This window comes from Podarcis filfolensis (genome assembly GCF_964270895.1).
Source record: "Podarcis filfolensis genome assembly, chromosome: 3".
NCBI classification, from domain to species: Eukaryota; Metazoa; Chordata; class Lepidosauria; order Squamata; family Lacertidae; genus Podarcis; species Podarcis filfolensis.
In genome coordinates this window covers 91,760,490-91,787,223 of record NC_139606.1, presented here as the reverse complement: position 1 = coordinate 91,787,223, position 26,734 = coordinate 91,760,490, and the positions used below count along the sequence as shown (strand labels likewise).

The 26,734-nt window shown below is 43.6% G+C and overlaps 1 protein-coding gene across 2 annotated transcripts in view; it reads left to right on the top strand.

Annotated features, from left to right (window-relative positions):
- The first annotated feature begins 12,477 nt into the window (after window positions 1–12,477).
- Window positions 12,478–26,734, top strand: part of CNIH3 (cornichon family AMPA receptor auxiliary protein 3) — a 65,716-nt gene continuing 51,459 nt past the window's right edge. Inside the window, exon 1 of one of the 2 annotated variants that reach the window (XM_083605646.1) lies at window positions 12,478–13,811. In XM_083605646.1, coding sequence (XP_083461772.1) covers window positions 13,731–13,811 — 81 coding nt within the window. In that variant the 5' untranslated portion in view covers window positions 12,478–13,730. The remainder of the gene's footprint in view (window positions 13,812–26,734) is intronic. The other variant, XM_083605647.1, reaches the window with a different exon arrangement.

The following is a 26,734-nucleotide window of genomic DNA, read 5'->3' as shown; positions in this document are numbered from 1 at the left end:
TTTAAATACCTAGCGAAGCACCTGCTACTATTGTAGGGAATTCTATAAGCTCTCCTTTCCAGTCTGGTACATCTTCTGTTGTTTAAAAGGACCAGACATACTGTACAATTGATCCCTCCTTTATTAAATGCTATCTTTGTTCCAACTGTTATGTCAAACAGTACAAATGAAAAAACTAGAACATTTTTATGTAACAACAGCAGGAACTGACACATAAGCAAAAGTCGAAGTAGTTGAGGCAGAAATGTTTTGTTCCATCACAGTTCTTAGCAACTAATAGCAATTAATAATTATTGGTTACATGAATGTAATGTGCTGAAGAGTAGCAGACACGGAGTTGTGCTCGATTGTTTTCCCATTTGATGCTCAGGAAGTTGTCATGGGCCACCGAATGCAGAAGAACCTAGAAATCTGAGTTTAAATTCTGCTGGGAACATTTACTAGGAATTGGGAGAAAGGTGAGGCCTGGCATGTGCAGGGACATGGGGCATGGGGCATGTCTATGGGCATAAATGGGTGCATACCGCAGTGGTGACACAGGTCCATTCAGACTGGCAGCAACTCTCCAGGGTTCCATGCAGGAGAAGCTCCCAGCCCTAACTGGAGATGTTGGGGATTGTTCCTGGGAGCTTCTGAATCCAAAGCAGATGTTCTAATGTTGGACTAGTGGCTTTACCTAGATGACATCCAAGGTCCCTTCCAACTGCATAATTCTATCATTCCCTTTGTGTGCCCTGTTCCATTGAGAGCAGGCGGGGCCAATATTGTGATCGTGTTCTTCTCCAAGTTGCAAGAGCCAGCTGTGCTGGGATTCTCTTATGGTATAGGGCCTCCTGCTGCCCCTAGCCCCACAGTGCTCTGGCCAGATCAGGGAGTGGAGCGATGGTTGCAAGTGGCTAGCATCTGGCACAGAATTATTAGCAAGGAGATAGCTTGTCCCTTGAAATCTCGGGGTGAGGAGCTCTCAAATTATGTCCTAAAACTAAGAAAACTTAATTGTAATTTTTTCTTTCAAGATAAAATCAATATTATTTTGATCTGTTGTCATGGGGCTCCTCAAAGGTGTGGGGCCCTTAGGCCAGTGCCTACACTGCCTATTCGGTAATCCGGTACTGCTTGAGGCTCAAGACACAAACACCAAACTCCCCTCCAACAATTGGCCATGTCAGGATGGAGCACCCCACATAAGCAAGGGAAGGATAAACATTTGCTGCAAAGTAGAATTGCCTTGAGTGTCTTTCCCACTCTTTTGTGCTATGTGATTACTATGTTGTGTCTCAGTTGTGGGGGTTTCACTACAAAACGGTTGCAAAACTAAAGCAAAACTTTGGCACCAGTTTGGAGTGAATCATAGCATGATGGGTTTGGGGGTGTTAACAACGAACCCTGGTTTGATATATCAGTTACTCAGGTTTGGGGCTGTTACAAAACTATTACACAGCTTTGGCACCTGTTTGGAGGAGATCCCAAATTTTGGGGTTTTTAGTTAATGAAGCCCTCAGGGTATACAAGTGGATTGGGTGCTGCTGTCAGGGTGCATGAGTCAGATGAGAAGAGGGATGGGGGCGGAGGTTTTCACAACCTCCCTAAAGGAGGTTGTGAAAATTTCTTAGAAGCGCATGCAATACCCTTGTCTACACCAGAACTAAAATGTAGTAAGAAGTGATCACATGCGTTGCCAAGGTGGTGGGTAAAGCCAAAAGGGTGAGTTGGCCCATGCAGGAGCAGGGCTATCGGTCTGTGTTACCCAGCTTCTGGTGGGATCAGCTGGGCCTGCAGAATCATACCCTAGAGATGTTAAGCTGAGAGCGCTTGCATTTAAAACATGAGCTGCTCCACTCAGCTAGGGTTCCTCCAATATCCCCTGTGCTCCTAACAGTTTTTGGTGGAAGAAAAATGCTCCATTATATCGGTCTGCTGCTGAAACTGAGTGTCCAGGGCTGAGTGGGATGCCTGTTGCTTTTATGACTTATTTGTGTTTTCTGCTTGTGCATTTTTTCTTTTCCTGGGATGAGCATGAATTGGATATGACAGCTATTCCACCAGCACAGTGGCAGCGTATCTCCCCTCATCACATTGTAAATATAGGATTATTCTGTCTTACCAATGCACTTCAAGTAGTAGTAATGCTGAGGTAAAAAAAGGTAAAGGACCCCTGGACGGTTAAGTCCAGTCAAAGGTGACAGTGGGGTTGCAGAGCTCATCTCACTTTTCAGGCTGAGGGAGCCGGTGTTTGTCCACAGACAGCTTTCCGGGCCATGTGGCCAGCATGACTAAATTGCTTCTGGTGCAATGGAACACCATGATGGAAACCAGAGCACATGGAAACACCGTTTACCTTCCCATCTACTTGTACTGGCATGCTTTCAAACTGCTAGACTGGGACAGAGCAATGGGAGCTCATCCCGTTGCAGGGATCCAAACTGCTGACCTTCTGATCTGCAAGCCCAAGAGGCTCAGCGCCACTCACATCCCATAGTAGTAATGCTAAGCAGTAGCTGGGTCAGTAGAACTTCATTCTAAATGGTCAACACAGTGGAAAGGCTATCATTATGCGGCTCTAGGTAGTATGCAATTCAAATCACCACATCTATATGTGTCTGTGACATTTCTGCAAGCAGTGGCATTTTATTGACTATTCATGTTTCTCAGGTTGACAAGTATCATTATCTTCATTTAGGTAATGAATAATTATGATTTTATTTAGTACTTCCATTTCTCCAGAAATTACATTTCACCTATCTCCCAATCGACACTTCCTTGAGAATTCTGAGTGGTATGATGGCTTCAGGAAACTATTTAATACAGTGGTACCTCGGGTTACATACGCTTCAGGTTACAGACTCTGCAAACCCAGAAATATTACCTCGGGTTAAGAACTTTGCTTCAGGATGAGAACAGAAATCATGCAGCGGCAGCGCAGCGGCAGCAGGAGGCCCCATTAGCTAAAGTGGTGCTTCAGGTTAAAGAACAGTTTCAGCTTAAGAACGGACCTCCAGAATGAATTAAGTTCTTAACCCAAGGTACTACTGTACTGGAGGAGAACAGCTTAAGAAATTATTACACATCTATGGCTGCTGTGTCCAGGGCTGGCCCTGCTATTAGGCAGAGTGAGGTGACAGCCTCAGGTAGTAGATGCTGTGGGACAGTGGCAGCAGTCCTCTGGCTGTTCCTTCTAAGCTCCCTAGTTGTAGCCTTCTGCTGGAGGACACAGCTTGTGTGCCATGCAGCCAGCCCATCACTCCAAGACAAACTCCTGTGTTCAGATGTAGTGGAAGACATGCTCTCATTGCCATTATTGCAGTAAGATTCAACTGCCGTTTTCACTGGCTTCTGTACATAGAATGTCACCTCAGGCAGCAAAATGTCTTCAGCCAGTGTTTGGGCATCTGCAGGACTTTTTCAGGGGAAGGCAAAGCAAAACCCTGGAAGTGGGGAGCAGGCTAGATTCTAAGAATAAAAATAAAGAGAATAATAGTCCCTGTACATGCTCCTGCCAACCTAGCAGTTCAAAAGCATGTCAAAGTGCAAGTAGATAAATAGGTACCGCTTCGGCAGGAAGGTAAACAGTGTTTCTGTGTGCTGCTCTGGTTCGCCAGAAGCAGCTTAGTCATGCTGGCCACATGACCTGGAAGCTGTACGCCGGCTCCCTTGGCCAGTAAAGCGAGATGAGCGCCGCAACCCCAGAGTCGGTTACGACTGGACCTAATGGTCAGGGGTCCCTTTACGTTTACCTAGTCCCTGTACATTTGCCTCATATCTCAGGATCTCCCAAATCTATGAACTTACCCTTTAAAAAGAAAATAAAGCCGGGAATCTGGGGGTTATAGTTCATGGGCGGGGGGCAACTGTCCCCCATGCCCCGCCTCTCACCATGGATGCCCATGGGCTAGCCAAGGTTCTGTCATGAAAGTAGGAACTAGTCTATAAAAAGCAGTGAAATCTTAATTATGAGAACATCCTGACAAGATCTATTTTCAAAATAAAATAAAAATAAAATGGGGAAACCCACATTGCATGTAGGGAACAGGTGGCTTACTTCTTTATAATATAATACTCACAGTGTCTTTATTTTAGCCCCTTTCAGAGAAAGTCTGAATTTATTTATTATAATTCTATAATGTAGGTAGTTTTGAGTGGTGTCACTAAAATAGCTTTTGACTCACCTGGTCTTTAATGTACTTCGGAAAAAAGCAAAACAGAAAACTCAAACCCTTTCATTTTTTTCCTTTTAAAAATGTAATTTTAGTCCTTGTACAAATTACATTCCAGGCAACACCACAGATCAACATTAGGCAGAAAAATGTACTGAAGACGAACCAGTTATTCTAAGCCAAGAGATTTGAAGACTACAGCTTTTGTCTGTTTTTCTTCTTTCTGCAAGGTGAAAACTAGACAGTTTTTATTTCAAGCTGTTTACACCAATTTAGAACAATGCTTAATTAAATGCAGAAGAATATGCAAAAGCAAAAGCCATGTTTCTGAAATCTAACCTTTTCATCCAACAACAAAGATTGGTAATGCCATATGTGCATCAAAGCTGCAACTTGTGGATTTTCTGAATAAATGTATTTGTAATTGTTATATGTAAGTGATTCAGTGCTATTACATATGCAACAGCTCGTGAATGCTCTCACAAGTTGAAAAAATGCTCAAAACCAGAGTAATTGATTTGGAGGACCCTTGTGTTATCCTGTTGGTTAACTGAGTGGTTAGCCAACCTGGTGCCCTCCAGATCAGCCCCACCAAGCATGGCCAATTGTCAGGGAGTCTAACAACATCTGGAGGTATCATGTAGGCTATTCCTGGCCTGTGCAATAACAGTACAAATTTAGATTTGAGCTACAACATTGGATGTTCCTGGATAACTGGAAGCAAAGTCACAATAATATGTGTTGTTTGAGTGACATGGACAACCAGGTCAAACCAATCAGTTGTGTATTGATTGCCCAATTTGGTTGCTGATGTCTCATTCATACTGACTCTCTCTGTGTGTACTATGCATGGGTAAAAAAATGAGTAGAGGTGTAAGGTGCCAGGAATGATTGAGAGGGCCCCCAGCATACCTTTCTGGAGGAGGGGGGGGGGCTGCAGGCTGACCTCCTGCAATTTAGCATCTGGGTTTTAGATATCGGGTGCATGTAACAAGACAATTAATAATGGAGATCTGTGACCCTGTCTGAAAAGAGAGAGCTTTGCTTCTATTACCCATGCAACTAGTAACTTCCTTTTGGGGGGGCTACTGAATTGTGTTGCATGTGGGACTGCCTTGAAGACGGTCCAGAATCTTCACTTAGTTCAGAATATGGCTGTAATGCTGCTAATAGGGACTGGATGATGTAAACATATCATGCCATGGAACCATTTCCAGACCCAGTTCAAGGTGTTGGTTTTGACCTTTAAGGTTCTTCATGACTTGAGGTCAGGGTACCTGAAAGACCATCTCTCTCCATATCAACCTACCTCGACTTTGAGATCTTCTTATGAGGCTCTGGTAAGTGAGGTGTGATAGATGGCTACAGGACAGAGGACCTTTTAAGTGGTGGGCCATCAGTTATCAAATGCCCTCTCCATAAAGGTTTGCCTGGCACTTTTTCATTTTGCAGGCCTTTCCATCTGTTTTTGCTTTCAGATGCTTTTGTTTTCTGTGACTGTTATGTGCTGAACTTTTTTTCCACGCTCGTTATAGTAGTTACTGAATCTTAAATTTCTTCTCATAAGCCATCCTTAGAACTCTTTTTATAAATATTGTAAGTAAGCAAGCAAGCAAATAAAAAAGTGAGAGAGAAAGCAGCAGTACAACAAATCACAACAGCGAGAGAATTGTTAAAAGAAGCCAAACTCCTGATAACCGAGTAATGCCTTCATTGACCCAAAACGACAAAGACCTTGTCAGCATGTCCAGGACACCTGAGCCTCTCAAGCAGGCATAGACAAGCTTGGCCCTCCAGCTGTTTTGGGACTACAACTCCCATCATCCCTGACCACTGGTCCAGTTAGCTAGGGATGATGGGAGTTGTAGTCCCAAAACATCTGGAGGGCCAAGTTTGCCTATGCCTGCTCTCAAGGCAGAGGAAAATGCCACAAGGTCTCAGATCAAGTGTGAGGAACTTTTGGCCCTCCAGATGTTGGAACTAAAACTCCCATCATCCCTGGCCATTGGCTATGCTTGCTGGGGCTGATGGGAGTTGTAGTTGAGCAACATCTGGAGGGCCACAGGTTCCCCACACCTGCCTCAGATGATGAATGTAGTGGGCAGGCAGACTCATAGGGGGGAAGATGATACTCCTAATACTAACCTGGCCCCATGCCATTTATCTAATGACCCTCATCTTTCATTGCACCTGAACATTGGAAATTAATTTTCTGGTGCTAGTCTTCAGCTTAGACAGTGAAAGTAGTGGTCCAACCTAAAATCAGTTCAGGTTCCATCGTTCACCATGTATACCTGTGCATACTGGCATAAACCATAGTGGTGGTTGGCAGCTGCTTCTTTTATCTCAACATTTGTGCTAGGATATCAGTCTACAACTCTGCCATGGCATCATTACCTTAGTTTAACATAATATTTCCGATTAGGTGGAAGTAGCTGCAGATACAGCCAGTGCTTAGAAATGCTTTGGGGTTTTTTAAAAAAGAAATTATGTACCATTGCAAGGGCATTATTGTGTGGAGAAAGGAAACAAATATGAATAGCAAAAACACTTTAAGAATCAATTTGCACTACAGTGCTGCAGACTTCTCATCCACGTTCTGTGTATTCTTATTGTAGAGCTGCTTCAGAACAAAATGTTTTTTTTACAGATTATCCACAAACCATCTGCTGTCCTCCCCCCCCCCCATCCATATTAATGTGGATGATAAACATTCAGGTGTTGGAGGAAATGTAATACAATGCTGTACAAATGACAGTGACTGTTTCTTCAAAGATATTGTTTTGCAGTCTTAAATCCACTGGGTTATTGAGAAATAATTTAATTTCCACATTTGTAGGAAGAAAGGGCTTTCGGATGTAAAAAGGCAAACAGACCAAATAATGTTACTGTATTCACCACATTCCAGCATAACTGTGAAGCCTATTATAATTTGCAATTGTTTTGCTCCAGTTAATGAAATCTAGTTAATGTGTTGTACTGAATGATCATTAATAGCACTGCTTCTAGCATATAATTTCAGGCTAGTTTATTAATTTTTTAGCCTTGCTGCTGGATTTTTTTTTTAAATACTGTCATCCCCATAAGGCAAGAAAAGAAAAGAAAAAGCAGCAGCATACCTACTAAAAATAAAACTTCCTCATATGAACTAAAAAATATATTATTTGCAAGTATGCCTTTTATTAGGGTTGTCATATTTCAAAAAGTAAAAACCAGGACAATCCAAAAATTGTTGAGCTTTTTAAAGGAATACCTGTTTTATGGAATGTACCTTAGAAATAATCTTGCCACTGAAAGGTGGCATAAAAACATTCCTTAAATTAAAATTAAGATACATAAATAAAATAAACTTCATTTTAAAAAAAACACCTCTGCAGATAAAGGTGCAGATCTTGGTAAGGTTGTGGTCAGATTTGGAGCTTAGCTTTGCACCAGGCTACAACGGTGATCTGATTCTGGTACAGATAAGCCGGGGGGGGGGGGACTTGTCAGTGGAAGGAGACCTGATCACAGATGGGTTGAAGATCAGGCAAGATCAGACTACAAGCCAGAGCCAAGGCAATAAATGACCTATAAAGCCCTAAATGGCCTTGGCCCTGTATGTGGGTGGCACAGTGATCTAAACCACTAAGCCTCTTGGGCTTGCCGATCAGAAGGTCGGTGGTTTGAATCCCCGAGATGGAGTGAGCTCCCATTGCTCTGTCCCAGCTCCTGCCAACCTAGCAATTCGAAAGCACGTCAGTGCAAGTAGATAAATAGGTATTGCTGTGGCAGGAAGGTAAATGGTGTTTCCGTGCGCTCTGGTTTCCATCATGGTGTTCCGTTGCACCAAAAGCGGTTTAGTCATGCTGGCCACAGGACCCAGAAAGCTGTCTGCAGACAAACACCAGCTCCCTCGGCCTGAAAGCGAGATGAATGGTGCAACCCCATAGTCGCCTTTGACTGGACTTAACTGTTCAGGGGTCCTTTACCTTTACCTGAAGGAGTGTCTCCATCCACATTGTTCAGCCCAGACCCCGAAGTCCAGCTCTGAGCGCCTTCTGGCGGTTCCCTCACTGTGAGAAGTGAAGTTACAGAGAACCAGGCAGAGGGCTTTCTTGGTAGTGGTGCCCGCCCTGTGGGACAACCTCCCAGCAGATGTCACAGAGATAAATGACATGACTTTTAGAAGACACCTGAAGGCTGCCCTGTTCAGGAGTTTTTAATGGTTTTTTTATTGTGTTTTTAATATTTTGTTGGGAGCCACCCAGAGTGTCTGGGGCAACCCAGTCAGATGGGCAGGGTACAAATAAAACAACAACAACAACAACAACAACAACTGAGATGACTTGGAAGAAGAGTGGGTGTTTTTTTTAAGGACTTGAAGTGTCTTCAGTTGTATTGTGAGGTCACTGATGGTGCTCAGCCATGGAAGGTGTCCCTGCAGTCTAGCACAGTAAAGCACATTCAGCCACTGAACTCTGCTGGTGAGGGAGAAGAAAACCAGGGCATGTGGCAATGGGTGGCAGTAGCCGCCAGTAGGTTGCTGGGCACTATAGTAGTCCTATTTGAGCAGAGAAGCACGGATTTTAAATTTCAGCAGTGGCTCACTAAAAAGTTTCAGGAAACACACAGCATTGCAAACATATCCTGGGCATGGAAAATGATTAGTTATATCTCTGGACCTTGTTCAGTTTTGAAGGACGTCGACTCAAGAACATGTTGACTCTGACAAAAGTACATCAACTTATGAAAGGTTGGGGAAAAGGAAATAGGAATCAGATACTTATTGGATACTTGCAGAAATAACAAAAATACTGGGAAAACCTATTTAAAAATATCTCTCATTGTCAATGTAAACCAATAAATACACAGAAAGAGAACCTACACAATTGACACTGACATAAAAACTCCATGTACGTACCAAGTTGACAAAACGACAAGAGTTTACCTCCCACCCTCCACTCCTGCCTTTGGATATCATATTGCTTTACATTTTACTTTGAACGTAACCAAAAGATTATAACCTGATCAAGAAAAAAAATGAGAGACATTGCACATTCTTTGTAGTTCACGAAAATCTTTAATAATTTTTTTTAAAGCATTGTTGGGTATTTCAACTTTCAAATGGAAGAGGAAGAAGAATAATAATAATAATACAAGAATTGTTGGGTATATTCAGCGGGGACAACTAAGGCTTATTTTATAAGCATTTAATTGGTTACTGGCAGCAAGAATATTGATAGCTAGAAACTGTAAAGTTCAAAAACTGAGAGACTTTTGTAGCAGACTGGTGGCCATTCATCTAGCACATGAACAAAGACTACAGGACAAACTGTGCCTGCCATATTCCATAATATATGGTTGGGTTGACATTTTCCTTTATATTGATATTAGCAGCTTTCAGTCTCTTTCCACTTCAGTGCTTGTATGAAATTTGCTATTATTGTCTACATTTGAACTATGCCTTCAGGTTGGGGAAAAGCAGGGTGAGGGGGATGTTAAGTTTGTCTTCTTTTCAACAAAACTGCTTCTGGCACAACAAAACACTGTGATGGAACCCAGAGTGCACGGAAACGCCATTTACCTTCCTGCCACAGCAGTACCTATTTATCTACTTGCACTGGAATGCTTTTGAACTGCTAGGTTGGCAGGAGCTGGGACAGAGCAATGGGAGCTCACTCCGCTGTGGGGATTCAAACTGTTGACCTTCTGATCAGCAAGCCCAAGAGGGTCTGTGATTTGGACCACCGTGCCACCCACAGAATAGGGATGACCATCTTAAGGGTCTGCAATAATTCTAATAGTATTGTGAGCAGTTAACGGATATGATTTTTCTTCTATTTTTTTAGCAAAGACATTTATGCTGGTTCCTCTATCACCACATCCCTACTGCAATGTAGTCCTCTGCAGTTCACAGGTCAATAACGTAAAGCAGGCATAGGCAAACTCGGCCCTCCTGGTGTTTTGGGACTACAACTCCCATGATCCCTAGCTAACAGGACCAGTGGTCTGGGATGATGGGATTGCGGTCCCAAAACATCTGGAGGGCCGAGTTTGCCTATGCCTGACGTAAAGCATAACTCTGTCCGGCCATTTTGTGTTTGCTTTTAGGTACAAAATGGTGGCCTTCTGTTTGGTGGCTGTTTTTGCTGGGAATTCAGAAAGGTCAACCCAGGAAACTGAAATGCAAGGGAGGGGTTTGGAAAGCTAGTTACTTGTCCCCAATTTCCTGTTTCTTTTTCCCCACTAGCAGTGTTCAGTCACTGACTTGCACACTCCTGCACTTCTGGTTGGCTAGAACATTGGATGGGTGAGTTAAAATAGTGTATGCAGGTGAAGCAGAGCAAGCAGAGGAAAGAGAGATATACGAATCAGAAGAAGGAAGTTACAAAAGTGAACTAAAACAAGAAGCAAGAAGGCTGGAAGCAGAGCTGTCAGTGAGCTGAAAGAAAGGAATGGCTTTATTGCCAGAACTTTATTGCTAGGTTTGGGGGGAGTATTTTGGGGAGAGCCAGAGCTTAGTAACTGAGCACCCGGTTTGCATGCAGAAAGTCCCAGGTTTGATCCCATGCATTTCCAGGTAAGGATGGGAAAGACCCGTGTCTGAAACCCGGGGGAGCCACTGCCAGTCAGTGTCTACAATACTGGGAAGGATGGCCCAGTGGTCTGACTCATCGTAAGGCAGCTTCCTGTATGTTATGTTTTGGCTAAAGTAGAGAAATGGTAGACATATATCAGTAATGATTACATTAATATAATGAATAAGGTTTAGATGGGTGCATTCCCCAACATATGCTATTTTCTTAATAGCTGTTATGGCTAACTATTAAGCTCTTCTGAAATCTGTTTCCTCCCCTACAAATATTACACTAACTGTGTATATATCCCCTATAAATATTACACTAACTTTTTCAAAACTATTAGTAAAAAAACCCCTACATTTTAAATTTGGTCTGATCTAATAATTTTCACCCCAGGCTTAGAGAGAGCCCTCTTGGTCAGTAAAGGAAGTCCGTAAGAGATAAAGCTGTCATGGAGGATAAAGTGCTGTTCAGCAGAGGCAGGCTGGAAAAATAAAGACAACCACTTTGCTGTGGGGAGGACCACAGGAAATTAAGGGTCAATCAGGGGCTAAGGCCATGTACACCTTAGGGTATTGAAATGCAGCAAGGGCATCCCAGCCCCCCGCTGCTGTGTTTCAAGTCACATTTCATATATATAATTTTAATTAAATTTTCTGTTTTACAATTTAAAGTAGTCATTTTTACATCCTTAAGATATCAATGACTTCCCTTCTTCTCTTTCCATGGTTCATTTTATATATCATAAATCCCTGCATAACTATACCATTCAGTATTGCATTATTACATCCATCGTAACTTATTTACACTGTTGAATTTATCTTAATGCTGCCAGTGTTTTCAGCTGTACACAGTGATTTCCCATATATTCAATAAACGTTTTCCAATCTTCTCTAAATGTATGTTCTTCTTGTTCTTCAAGTCCCTTTTTATGTTGCTGTTCACACCAGAGAGGGGGTGAGGATGCCTTCCCCAGATGCCCGTTACCTGATTTGTTTCCCCTCACTGACCTCCATTTCACTGAAGTTGTCTTCTGCACATGTACAACGGCTGCCTGAAATGTACGCACCTCGCCTTGACCATCACTTCCATTTTCTAAACACCTGGAAGCTAGTTTGAAGGAAAGAGCATTTCTCAAGAAGCTGCGGGATACCTATGGATTGTGGCTAATGTCCTGTGTATTTGGTTTCAGACTCCAATGGTAATAGTGAGCAGTAATATGCGTGCAGCCTAATTTAGCTGATTTGTTACCTTTTCCTCTCTCCCAGGTTATAGGCTCCAGTGCACACAGTCATAGGTATAAATAAGTTTTTCCTTTTGCAGTGTAGCCTGACAGTTCTGGGTAGCTGGAGAGAAGTAATTCTCCTTGTTTACAACTGCACATCATTTACTACCCTAAATCTCTGCCACATCATCTAGTTGCCTTTCCCGATTCCCCCAGTTCCAACACTTTGCAGTGGAGGGGAGATGGGGCAACCTTTAGCCCTCCAGATAAAAGCTACCTTATAATTGAATGAGGCTATTGCACCACCTAGCTCAGTATTGCCTACACTGACTGGCAGCAGCTCTCCCAGATTTGAGACATAGAATCTTTCCCAGTCCTACTTGGAGATGCTGGGATTGAATCTGGGGCTTTTGCAGGCAAAGCAGAACCGCTGAGCTGCCACATTCCCCCCAACTCCCACCAGCACCTGCCGGCATGGCCAGTGGTCCTGGATGGTGAGAACTGTAGTCCCAACAACATTTGCAGGACCACAGATTTTCTCTCGGTGTTCTCATGGGCTTTGAAGTTGCAATGTGTCCACCCCCGCCCATGCGACCTTTCTCAAATGAAGCCTGGGTTGAGTTGCGTGGGTGGGAAATGTGGGCTTTTCAGCCACAGCTCTATGGACGGCGAAGGCGATTTGGCACTGCCCACCACCACCACGAGGTCAGCTGGGCATAGATCAGCAGTGGGGCACCGGGAGGCGACCAGAAAGAGGACTTGCCTGGGCGGCCACGTGGTTTCCTCGGGGCTTTCGACAACTCGGGAGTGCGTGTGTGTGTGTGTGCGTGCACAAGTTGGAGGGGGAAAACGAGGAGGAAGCTGCGATGCGGGAGGAGCCCACAGAAAGTCCCCTCCTCGCCGGCTCGTTTGTGCTGCTGGAGGTGCGAGGCAGGAGCGAGATCCGTATGTATGAGTGTGTGTTTGTGTGAGAGAGTCCAAGATCCTTGTATCCAGAAGCAGCAGCAGGTGGACTCTCTTTATTCCCCCCTTCAAGACAAGCAGCTGCTGCAACCGGCTAAGGGAAGGAGGGCTCTTCTACCCCCGTCGACTATGGAGAGAAGGCGGCGGGGATGCGACTGAATCTTCGCCGCGGGTCTGAGGAACAAAGGAACTCCTGCTGAAGGAGGAGAAGAAGCGAAGGAGCCCCAGGCGCGTTGCTTCCCCGCCACAGAGCCGCTTCCAGGCAGAAAGACAGAGAAAGAAAAACCCATCTCCATAGCGCGAGAACCAAGATCGAGGGAGGCTTCCATCCCGCTCCCTTTCTGTCCAGATCCTTTCTTTTATGGGCGCAGCGAAACGCGGAGCTCGGAAGAAATCCCCCTCCACTAGCCATGGCACTTTCCGGGGTGCGCCGGGAACTTGGGCTTGGGATCCCCGGGGTGCTCGCCGCTTGCCGGACCTCCTTTTTTCGGCACCTTCTCTTCATCCGGAATGACTTTTCCGCCTAGCCCACTTTGACTCGAGTTTGTGTGAGAGAGAACGGGGCACTTGCGCTCTCCGCCTTCCCGGGAGCCGGCGAGCTTTTTCCAGCCAGAGTGGCCGTCCTGAAGGCTTCAAAAGCTGCTCCCCTCCTGGATGCCTGCTGAGGGGGTGGTTTCCCGCGTAGGGTGGGAGTTTTCTGAAGTGAGCTTGTGGCGGCCTCTCGAGAGGAAGGAGCTCTTCCCGCCTCGAGTTCCTGAGGAGGTGCCTTCCTGCCCGGGCTGAGTGCATGCGCGCCAGTCCCACCAGGCTCCTCTTGCTCCCGCCATGGCCTTCACGTTTGCTGCCTTTTGCTACATGCTCTCCTTGGTCCTGTGTGCGGCCCTCATCTTCTTCGCTATTTGGCACGTGAGTAGCTCTTTCCCGCAAATTCTCCTCCTACTCTCTCTTTCTCTCTCTCTCTCTCTCTCACACACAAATTCTACTTTCCACCATTTCCAGTCACCTCTTCTCTTTAAACAACCTTATATTCGAAGCAAATTCTTCCATAGCTGTCAACTTTCCCCTTTTCTTGCGAGGAATCCTACTCGGAATAAGGGAATTTCCCTTAAAAAAAGGGAAACGTTGACAGCTATGAATTCTTCCCCTCAAAGAATTCAGGGCATTGCGGTTTACCCTTCGCACAGTTTCAGTTCCCAGCAACCCTTAGCGAACTACAGTGCCCAGAGTTCTTCGAGGGACGAAAATGTGCTCCAGTTGAGTTTTGAAGGTATGCTGCACATGCAAGCCTTATTCTTGTTCCTCATAGATAGTTCACACTTGTGTCAACCTGGTGCCTTCCAACATCTGGAAATCCCATCTCCCGTCAGCCCCGGCCAATGTTGCCGATGGCCAGGGGCGATGGAAGTTGTAGTCCAAAAATTTCCAGAAGAAGGCTGGTTTGTGCAAGACATGCTTATCCCTTCATGACTGGAACATCTGGGAGAGCAAAGGCTACAGCTTTTAACATCACCTTGTGGGCAATGCTTTTCAATGGAGACAACTGACACATCCAGATGCTGGTTGTCAGGGGTGTACAGAAGCCCCTGCCTCCCATGTCCAGGGACTGGATGCAAGGGGTAGTGGAATTACACAGGCTAGCTGCATCCCCAAATGCAGTGCAGTTCCTAAGCATGTCCCCCACTCCCAGACCACTTGAACATTGGTGATGGTCTTGGAGGACCACTTAATGATTTTTCTGCCTGCTGTAGCAATTGTAACGTGCTATGCTAGATACTGCATGATATACAATATAAGAAATAAAAGAAGCAATTAAGATACAATTAAAGTCAATGTGAATATTTAATGCAGACATGCCATGGACCACCTGAATGATGCTCACAGACCACTGGGTCCAGATCCAGGAAAAAGGCGGGATATAAAAAAATATAATAATAACCCTTGCCCTAATGGGTGTTCACTGAGTCAGTATGAAGGCGACTTGCATTTGCACAGATATATGCCCATAGATATCATATGTGAATGGGAATCCTGGCCAGTTACAATTCCGATTTGTACGGAGAGGACCTGTATGTATATGCACGTCCTTCACACTGGCGCTAGAAGTACGGCTGACAGTGAATGTGGCAAATGTGTGTCAGTGTAACTACCAGGTGTAACCTTGTTGCACCCCACCTTCATTATTTGAATCTGAACACTTATTGTCACTAATCAGGTGTAGACAAATTAAGTGATATTATTTGTGAACGACACATTTATCAGGTTTATTTTCAGCCCCTGCCTCACGAGTTCGGCTTTTCCCAGTGGCTAAAAAGTTATATACTTTGCCAGACAAGTTACTCAGCTACTTGGTAGAAAGTCAGGAGCAGTCCACAAAATATGTCACACATTTGAAAGGAGGTGTGTGGAGGGAAGGTCAGGGAAACAAGCTTGTCAGATTGCCTTACTGATAGGATTTTATGATGATCAAGTCAGGAGAGCCATTGTGGTGTAGTTAGGGACTAGGACTGTGGAGATCTGGTTCGAATCTCCACCAAGCCATGAAGTTCACTAGGTGACCTTGGGCAATCCACTATCTCTCAGCCTATAATATTTCACAGGGTATATGTGATGATAATATGGGGAAAAGAAGAGAGCTGCATATGTTATCCTTGTTCCTTGGAAGAAGGGTCAGATATGAACGTAGCAAATAATAAATGCTACATTCCTCCTCCTTGAAATTTCCACCCACAACATGGGCTTTCTTCTTGTTGTACTTAGCATCAGATACTAGTAGCAATCTTCGCTTGATATCACCTGCAGCTCCATCTCTGTGCCAGAGTGTGCTATAGTCAAATGGATACGCTAGACAAGATTCAGAAAAACTAGACATAAGTGTTCAATGGGTAACAAAACAAAATTAGACAAGGTATGTTTTGTTCAGACTGGTTTTCAGCCTGCTCCTCCATCTGGAAAACCATCTTTTTATATAGCTGATTCATGGGTAGTTAAATTAGATTTTTAAAAAATGTTTTGGGAAATAGTTATCTTTATCAAGCAGATTCACTCGGATAAGTACCACCTTCTCAAATCCAGGGGTGGGGATGCATAATATTTCCTGAATGTAAGGACCCAAATTTGTTAGGGTTCTTGTTTTGACAACCAGGACATCAAAAACCCTTATCCACCATCTGAAAACATAGCTATGTACATATTCAAAACATGTTGTTCTTGATTGTCAGGTAATCAGAAATTTGCTCTTGGGAATCTTCTACCTGAAAGCACAGATGCATAGATGCCACCTTTTGATGGGATGCTGTTCTTGAGGTCCAGGCCTTCAGAATATCCTCTTGCCTATAAGGGATGAAGTAGATGAGCCCTTGGAGATCCATAATTGCATCTCTTGTCTCTTTTAATTTCTTTCAACAGCAGCCCTAATGAGGGAAGTATCAGCTGGAGGGGGGAATTTAGATGAGCGAAATGATGGGCAGGAGGATTAAGTCCCATCCCTCAACACTGTCATCCTGATCTAATCCCCCCTGGCTTCTTTTGGAATAAATTAAAAAGAGATGGAAGATCGAATCACAGAACTCTAAAGTCTTGTCAGTTTGGGCCCTCAGAGTCTGTTATCTAAAGACACAGGTATCAACATTTGATGGAAGTACTGTTTTTGATTGGTCACCAGAAATTCTTGCCCATCAGAATCTCCTATCTAAACAGCTATCTATTTATCATAAATAAGATGAGATGCTTTTTAAAAATAGCACTTCTAAATATATATTTCTCTCAATACACTTAGTATATTAGTCACTCATACAGAGCTCTACAGGTTTGGCTGGCATTGGTAGCCAAAGATGTGGCTGTTAAGCCCTTACCCTCCCCTGGTCATTAACCTGGCATTGCACCTCTTAAAGGGCAGTCCCCTGCTCCCCTCTGTTTGGCACAGGAAAGAATAGCCAGGTTGTTGATTTAGCTGCTTCATTGGCAACACAAATCCCAAAGTTGCTTTTGTTAGCTACTTTGAACATACCTGCTTGAGAAGGAAAGTGTGGGTTATAAATGTTGCAATGAATGAATGAACGAATAAATAGATAGATAAATAGATAAAATAAGTCCTCTGGCCTTCCTTCCTACCTTGAAGCTGGGGAGGGGGAAGGAATCACTGCATATGTGTTGGGCTGATCCCTGCCTACTCCTACAGCTCCAAGGAAAGCTATTGGCTTCTCCTGATCAGCAGAGGATGTCATCACATTCACCATAGTGAATGGAAGTCTGTCCTGTGATTGCCTGGCACATTGCTGTCATTTGCAGTACTGAATGAATCATTGAACAACAAAAAAAGCAAAGTAATATCCATTGGGGTTAATAAAACAACATGGACAATGTTATTTTATTTAGTTATTGGTCTGAATTGTGACCCCACAATGCCTCTCTAATTGCTTTGATATGGATTGTGGTTATTTACTCATGAGGCAATCTGCACATGGTCAGTTGGTGTTGATATTTCCACACATGGTCAAGTGTTGTTCACATTTACAGGATTGTGCCACAGCATTTAAGTAAGGTTCTGGTGCTACGCTTTGATGAACCCTGGCTCAAGTGAAATCTCTTTATGACTCAATTTTATGGGAAATTCTGGTTCCATTTGGTAAGTGGCTTACGCGAAAATGCTTGTCATGGAGTTTATGGAGTGAGAAAGTGCATGTTTGTGTTAGTGAGGAAACCATGGCATTCCGTACTTGTTCTAGGTTTTTTTAATGGGAGTGGTCAGCTATTTTCCTGATTTGGTAGTTGGCTGCTTGCTATTTTCCTTTTTGTGTGCTAGATCGGGGTAGATAACATAGGGCCCTCGACATGTTGGACTGCACTCCTGCTAGTTGGTCATGCTTGCTGGGGCTGTTGGGAGCTGAGTCCAGCAACATCTGGAGGGCACCATGCTAGCTGCCCCTGTGATACACAGAGAACATATTGGTAGTTAAGTTTAATACACTCTGCTTAGGACCTGTGTATTCTTTCATATAAGAGTTTATTGTGTCTTGGATGTCAGACACTATGCCCCAAGAAACCTGGGTACCTGTGTTAAGAGAATTTTGACAAAGGTAGAAGATTCTGATAAGTATTAGCTGTTGTTGGCTTGGTTGGCAAAAGCAGCACAATCAAATATTAGTATTCATGTAGAAGATTGACTAGTGTTTGTCTTTGACTCAACCTAGAGAAGAATATACTCATATTTTACATTTTAATGTATTTTTATTTGTTGTTGTTTAGTCGTTTAGTCATGTCCGACTCTTCGTGACCCCATGGGCCTGGCGTATTTTTATTTACATCGTAAATACAGATATAGTAGCTATGCAAAAGCTTTGGTGTCTGGGCTGGATGAAATAGTCCATGCCTCCTAGATGCTGAATGTACATCTTTGTTGTCATTAGATATCCACAGCAACATGTGTCAGTGAAATGCCCATATCATGCCAGACAAAAGTCTGCTGCTGCTGTGTGTCTCTTCTATGTATAGACTGCATTCTATACCATGAGGAACACTATCTGTTAGGAGGATTGTATGTATGAGATATAGAATTGTAGAAATGTAGAGTTGGAAGGGACTTCAAGCGTCATCTAGCCCAACTCCCTGCAATGCAGAAATCTCAACTAAAGCATCTACGACAGATGGCCATCTAACTCTGCTTAAAAACCTCCAAGGAAAGAGAGTCCACCACCTCCTTAGGGAATCCATTCCACTGTCAAATAGCTCTTACCATCAGAAACTTCTTCCTGATTCTGAGTCAGAATCTCCTTTCTCATAAGCTGAAGCCATTGGTTTGGGTTCTACCCTCCAGAGCAGAAAAAACAAGCTTGCTCCATCTTCCATGTGACAGCCCATTAGATATTTGTAATCAAGGAGTAATTTCTCCCACACCCTGTGTCCAGGGATTCCAGACTGCAGTGCTCAATAATAATACTCCATACATTCTTCATCACTTTTAGGCAAAAGGGTCCAAGTTAGAACCAAAGCTCCATAAACACTACAGTTTTGGTGCTATCCAACACCATTACAGATTTTTCTCAATAAAACACTACCTGACAAGTTTTTAGTGTTAGTCAGATGTAAAATAACACATTACGTTCTGATAATCTTTTCCCCAAGTTGAGATTTGTCTTGTCCACATTTTCTAAAATGCATTGACACTGATTTTCATGTATCTTTCAGCACTTTCACCTTTAAAAGATGAGGATATAAAAGACACACTTACACACCCACTTAATTCCCCCCCCCTTCAAAGCAGCTCAGGGAATTTGAAGGGCGAGAGAGCTCTGACTCCCTCAGCCACTGAGGTTTTCTTTGCAATTAAGCAAGTAACTATAACAACTGCCTGCTTGCAAATGCCACCACAACAGTATCTGTGGAGATGAAAGCAGGAGGCAAAGGAAAAGAAGAGGCACTCAGCACCACGGAGATAGACACCGGGGGTGGAGAAGCTGAAAGAGAACTGTAAGGCTATCTCTCTGGAAGGCTGTGCTCTTACCACTAGGCACTCACCTGCCTTGATCTCCACTTCAGTCACATGTCCCTCTCTAAAACACTGTGTACATTTAAAGCAACAACAACAACCCAATGTGTGAGCTGATCTCTCTTGCTAAAACATAGATCATCTTCAAAAACTGTTCTTTTTCAGATTTGATCATCTGTCTAGCTAGGACTTGTTAAAAAGTTTTCGCAGGAAATATGAGAGGTGTGAAATGGAAAACAAATGTGCTACTTCCTGTCCTTATTTGCAGTTGGAATCATTCTGGACTTCATTCTGCAAGACCTCCAGTACCCTCTGTCCCTGCTTCTCACGTGGAGAGTTGTACATATCTCTGTGTATTGCACTTGCTAATACAATGCACTATTTTAAAATACTTTTTAAAGGGGTCTTCTAGCCAAAGGGTTTTTTTGAGCACTGGGTGCACAGATTCAAACTGCCTAAATGTCCCAAAGCTGTCCCCAGCACAAGAAGCAGAAATGATCAGGACCAGTGCAAGTTCAATAGTCCAAAGAATGCCTTTAGTGCAAAAGCCTTAGTTGACACCTATTTTTAAAGGTACCTCTTATCTCCACTTCAAGGTTAACACCACCATGTGAAATCAGCCACGGGGAAGCTGCTGAGGGGCACAGCTTCTTAGCCCTTAATCAATACCAAAGATGAAAGGAACTGAAAATATGATTGCCTAAATCGATGCAACCAGATTGATCCTTTCAGTTTCTTTCTACTGCTAAATTTTCAATTGTGTCTAACTAACAAAAATATGTTTCAAAACGGATTTTTAAAAATCTCACATGAGCTGCAATTGAGCACAGTAAAGTATGTTTTACTTCAGCTAAAGTGCACACCATTCTTTTCAGTTCTCTTTGCTGACTTCTTAGATATTAAACTGTTTTTAAAGTATGTTGCCATGCAACTGTTTTCACTAGTGCTTTTCAGTGGTAGCTCAGATAACCTCTTAACACAAATAATTTTTAAATTGCTATATACTTTGAAACTCATTGAGTCAAATATGTTTTGCAATAAAGAATAAAAGAGAAAAACCCTCTTCACTTTAACCAGGATGTCTATAATACAAGCCAATATGGGGAGGGAGGAACATAATACAATGCATAAAACATACATCTGAAGGAAGAAAATTGTGGTTAAATGGTTAATTAAATGTGGGAGAGTGAGTGCTGTGCTCTCTCTTGTTCTTCAGCAGTTGAGAAATAATGTGAAATTGTAATTAGCCTCATTTTTTTAACCACTACCTCATTTGGAAGAGATAGCAGGCAATTACAAAACTTTAAAATACTTTTTAAAAAAGAGCAAACACTCTGTGATATTATCAAAGCTGGTGTAGTGTAATGGCTAAGAGACTGAGCTGTGAGTTAGTAAGTCCCTGGTCTGAATATTGCTTCCTCATTAGGTGGCCTTCAGTAAACAGAATGACCATAAGCTTGGGAAGGGTCATAGCTCAGTGGAAGAGCATCTGTCTGGGATGGCCCTGGGTTCAATCCCCAGCATCTCCAGATAGGTCTTGGAGAGGCCCCAGTCTAAAACCATGGAGAGTCATTGCCAATCAGTGTAGGCAGTCCTGAGCCAGATGGAATCCGTAGAAAAGAACTTCCTACGTTCCTAAGCCACTGTCTCTCAACTTCTACCCCCACCTGCAATATGTGTGATAATAATGCTTATTTACCTTTACTTATCATACTTAAGCTCCTGTCAACCTAGCAGTTCGAAAGCACATCAGAGTGCAAGTAGACAAATAGGTACCGCTCCAGCGGGAAGGTAAACGGCGTTTCCGTATGCTGCTCTGGTTCGCCAGAAGCGGCTTAGTCATGCTGGCCACATAACCCGGAAGCTGTACGCCGGCTCCTTCGGCCAATAAAACGAGATGAGCGCCGCAACCCCAGAGTTGGCCACGACTGGACCTAATGGTCATGGGTCCCTTTACCTTTACCTACCATACTTAAGGCAAGCATTTATAGGCTTACGTATTGCTGCTGGTACACACATTGCATTGACCGTAGGATGTTTTAAGTGTACATCTAAAATGTAAAGTGTGAATGTTGCAAATATGTGATTCAAGCAGGTACGGCTAAGGCTGGGAGAGACTTGGGTTTGCCCCTGTGTGTAGTATGTGCATTGGCCCTAGCCGTTCTAGTTGACTCACATCTATTCTGCCATAGTGATAAGGGCAGCCAGGATGGGAGCAACATATGCCACAGCAGGATGGGGAGGTATAGTTTAGCATGATTATAAGAGTCATGGCAGAGGCTAGTTGAGAATCAGATGACTCACCAACAGCAATCTAGCTTTTACGCAGGTTGCTGTCTTCCATCCAAGACCCTCATCAACCTCCCCACTACTCCTTTCTCTCACCAAGGAGTAACCCTAACCATGAGACAGTTCAACCCCTGCAAGAGGCACTCTGAAAAACAACAACAATCTTGGAGGAAGGAAACCTCATCACAGTCCTGACACTCCTTGCCTTAGTGGTGCTAGTTTTTCAGTTCTTTGGCTGGATTGCAGTCATCACCACCAGCTGGTTTCTTCCTCCACAGTTCTGCTCCAGTAAGATGACTCTCAGGGTTGGCAGGGTTATCAAGGAGTGAGGAGGTGTTCTCCTCTCTCCCCACCATCCCTTGCTGGGTGAGGCATAACTTGAACATCATAATAACCCTCTTATTGAATTTCCTCTGCAGTACTTCCTAATTTGATTTCATTCCATGTATCCCATCTTCTTCCAAAATCTCTACTCAAGGGCCATCTTCCACCTCTACTTGTTTCAGCATCCTCTGTTGCAGATAATTGCTTTATTTTGTTGTACATATTTCTGATCCCTCTTGATCAACCTGCTGGCATCCCCTTCCTCCTCTCACTATCACCATGATTGACATCTCCTTTGTCTTCTTCATTTTCACCTATGTGACTCTTCTGCATCACTTCCCTCCAGCTCTCAGAAAAGACTTTACCTAGATTGTTTACATGCATTTTAGGATGCCATCAAAATGCATTGATGGTTATTTTCTAACTATACAAATTTATTTTTTCCTGGGCTGCTAAACAGTTAATAAATGTATATCAAACAGATATAAAAGTATCTTTCTGCCCATAAGTAGCTCTTAACCTTTGTGTTAACCTTTGATATTATTGATCTATATTCATTCATTAAACCCTATCACAGACCTTGCTGTTGCAGTTAAATGACTTAAAAGTTCTTTATACTTTGAATCTAAGTCAAGACCTATATATAAATTTAAAAGTGCCAGCTGTGGAGAGTGGTAGACCCATGGACCCATGATGGAGGTTGCTTCCTGAAACACTTGCACCCAAAAAACCTGTACTTGGAGACATGTTCACCACGTGTGTACATAAGTCCCAATTGACTGGCATTCCCGCCAACATGCAGGAGACATCCTGGGGTGCTATACAGTCATTTTCCTCAGGGTAAGATACCACTTGTGTATCAACTTTAGGGATTACTCCTTCACTTTAGCAGATACAGATTTATATGATTCCATTGAGTTCCAGTCGTATGTATATCAGCTGCAATATCTAATTCTTTCCCCTTTAGACTTCTTAACAAATCTTTAGAGCCTGTTACTGATTCCAAGACCTACCTATAAATGCTGGAGATCAGAACCTTAGTTAAACCAGAGCACTCCATATTTCTCTTCCAAACTCTCTTAATTGTCTGGTAGCAGCCTCCTTCACTGCTGGTTTTGATAATAAAAAAACCCCCCAGCGAATCTGAGCTCAGAACAACCAGGTAGGGCAAACTGGATCCAATCACTTCTTCAATATCTCAGCAGTGAGCAGTCTGGGTTTGACCGAGCAGTTCTGACAAAAAACTATTATGTGTGGTGTATGTGGTACATCTCCAGTGTTGGCAATCTTTTTGCCTTCTCTTGGCATTTTGCAGTAAAGTATCAGGACTGTGGAATGTTGCAGTTAGATCAAGGGGGACGGCTTCTCTGGCTTTGTGTATGTTTATTTTTACAGGAATTACATTGTCTATTTGTATCCTGCTTTTCCTCCCAGGAGCTCAAGGTTGTGTACATTATCACCCCCTCCCCATTTCCATCTTTGTAACAGCCCTGTGAGGTAGGCTAGACTAAGTTTATATGTGTACATAAGCAACAGTTCTTGCAAATAGATTACAGGGTGTGTGTGTACTGGGCCCCCAATCCACATATAGTTTATCAGCCCCAGGAGATCCACTGCTTATCCCTTAAAGTTAAGACCCAGAAGCATACCATGAGAAGTCCAGGAGAACCAGCAGGGATGCAGTCCTCCTGTCTATTTCCCAGCTAGGGCATCTTTTCCCAACCTGGTGCCCTCCAGATGTTTGGGATTATAACTCCAGCATCCCTGACCATTTGACATGTTGGCAGGGGCTGATGAGAAAGGTGTAGTCCAAACATCTGGAGAGCATCAGGTTGGGAAATGTTGCACCAGGGTAAGCAAACCAGTTTCTGTTCCAAAATCAGGCCCAAAGTTGTTCTGGAAGAGATCTAAATAATCAGTTTGACCCAAAACCACTGGAGGTGTGCTGCCACAACCCATTTGAATACGTTGCCTAAAAAGGGATGTTAAATACTGGGCGATAGTTATTCAGATTAGAGGGGTCCTAATATGCTTTTTCAGCATAGGACATTTCACCACCTCTTTCAACACCAGGAGTACAAAACTTCCTTAGGGAAGCATTTACTGGAGGTATGTATCGGCTCTGTGTGTGAGCTGAATAATTAGGCAAATCAAGGTGTTTCCTCTCCCTCCTCCAAGTCAAAGTATGATGCACCCATCATAGTCAGGTCAGGGCCCCCACAAAGCCACAACAAGCTCGGATTCAGTACAGGAACAGCTCTGTGTTTACTCCCATAGGCCTCACAATGTCCAGAAAATTGTGTGGGGAGTTCTGAAGAGCTGGGTTTGGGTTTTGTTAAAGGAGAGCAACATAAGATGTTAAAAACAAACTTAAATGAAGTTTTAAACTTTTTTATTTATTTAAACAAACCTTCCACTGCTTTGCTTCAACAACAATTCAGAGCTCTTAAGTGCTCTGGAGGCAATATTTTTGACACCCTGATGTCTTGCAAAAGCCATGGATCCAAAGTACAGAAATGACACAAGGCTTCATGGGGGCCGTGATCTGACTTGGAGGGATTTATTAACATTGTGGTTGAACTCTGAAGAGGGGGAAGACCCCTGATTCATCCCAAGTTGCCTCATTTTTTGGCCCCTACACAGAGCCGATGCACACTGCTAGTATCTTTACCAACTTTCTAGCTTACTCCACCTCCCTACTTTGGCACTATTGTTCTGCAAATAATCGTTAGTACTTAGCAGTCAGAAGCCTTTTAATCATTTGAACAACAACTTCAGCTAGCGCAACGCGTTTCAAAATACTGGCTATATGGAGGACTGATTATAAATCATTAATTGCTTCTCTTTTACATCATCTATGCAGTACAGCCACAAAGGCCTGGTGAAGTTACCATGGGTCTAAGCGATCCTTCCGTTTCACGTGCTAATTCAGCGGCATATATGGGTTTTGAGAATAATAGCCATTAAAACCACCAAGAATTAATTGTGTTCTGTAAGTGGAAGAACACAGGAGCATATCACTCCCACACAAATTTCCGCTACCTTTAAAAATTGCAAAGTGGGAGAGGAAAATGTTAATCCTTAAAAACCTGTATTCTTACAACCAGAAAATAAATTCACAGTTAATTGGATTTATAATTTGCTCCCCCACCTGTTGTGCCTAGACAGTGTGGGGGCAGAGAGATCTTTTTTCAAAGAGTAATCAAGGCTGCACCACATGTACTGCTGTATCTATAGCCGTAAGTGGAAAGTTGGAAGATCTTAGATTTGTAGGGTCTTTTCTGCCCTCCAGAAAATGAGGTCCTGGTGGATATTTCTTGGGAGGCTGAGTGAGAGCATTGTAAGCAGCAACATCAAAAAGGACCACTCTCATGTTTAGCTTGTGGCCTACTAAAAGCTCCCAATCTATTTCACATTTAGCCATCCTGAATTTGCACATCTGGATCTTCTTACGTAAATGAGGACTTCACATTTGTCTCAGTTGACATTTACTTTTTTAGTTTTGACCCAGTTCTCCATTTTGTCATGATGATCTAGAACAGGGGCTGCCCAACTTTTCATACCAAGTGGGCCGCAAGAGTACTGCACCACAGAACCCGTGGGTTCTGCTTTGTTGTGCAAAGGAGGGGGGGAGTGAGGCCAAAATTTTATGTCCTCGCAGCCCTCGCACTGCCTTCCCAAAGCCAGCTAATTGAGCCCCTGGGCTTTGGGAAGGAGGTGTGAGAATCTTAGAGCCCTCCCACCTCCTTCCTAAAGCTGGGAAAATGCCAACTAGGCTTTGGGGAGGAGATGGTAGGATCCTAGGATCCTGCCAGAGCCTTCACACCTCCTTCCAGAGCCTCATTTAGCCAGCTTTGGGATGGTAGCACAAGGGCAGGGTGTGTGCACATCAAATGTTGTTGAGGGCTGCCAAAAAAGGCCTTGAGGGCCACATGTGGCCCTCGTGCCATGAGTTGGACTACCCTGATCTAGAATCTTTTTTTTCTGTCTTCTAAGCTATTAGCTGTGTCACCACTTCGGTGCCACCTGCAAATTTGATAAGCACCTTCTCTACTCCTTTTTCAAGACAAGTTGTACAGATAATAAAGAACACTGGGCCTTGACAGAGTCCTGCGTCATCCCACTTATCACTTCCTTCCAGCTGTTGATTAGCGTTCCTTGAGTATGGTCGTCCATCCCCCAGATACAAATTCACCTTACAATACTGTTGCATAGCCCATATTGACAGCCTGAAAGAAAGTAAAACTCGTTAAAAAGAAGTCTCTTTTTAATGGGCAGGCCGTGGTCTGAAGCAGTAGTGTTTAGAAGGGTGGCACAGAGAAAGTGGGGTTGCTCACCTGCCTTCCTGACTGTGAATGTTGCTTCTGGTTCCTGAGAGGGGTGAGGTGTAGGGTTCTCTTTGTGATGTGTTCTTTATTTGCCTGCACCACACTGAGCTCCCCATGTCTCACCACTCCCTCTCAGGAACCAACAGCAACACCCAGGGCTTGTCCACACTTGTGCTTGCCCCCCGTTTTCTAGCCACAGGTCTGAGAGGCTTTTCGTTTACTCTGCCACTTTCTCCGGGAAAACCTGCCGTTTATTGCTGAATTGGAACAAACATCAATCTACAGAAAACCAAATTGACATTCAATATGATTCAGAGGTAAACAGTGGGTTTTCCTGGGAAAAGAAGTAGGACAACTGAAAAATCCCTCGGATCTGTGCCTAGAATGCATGAGAGAAACACAAG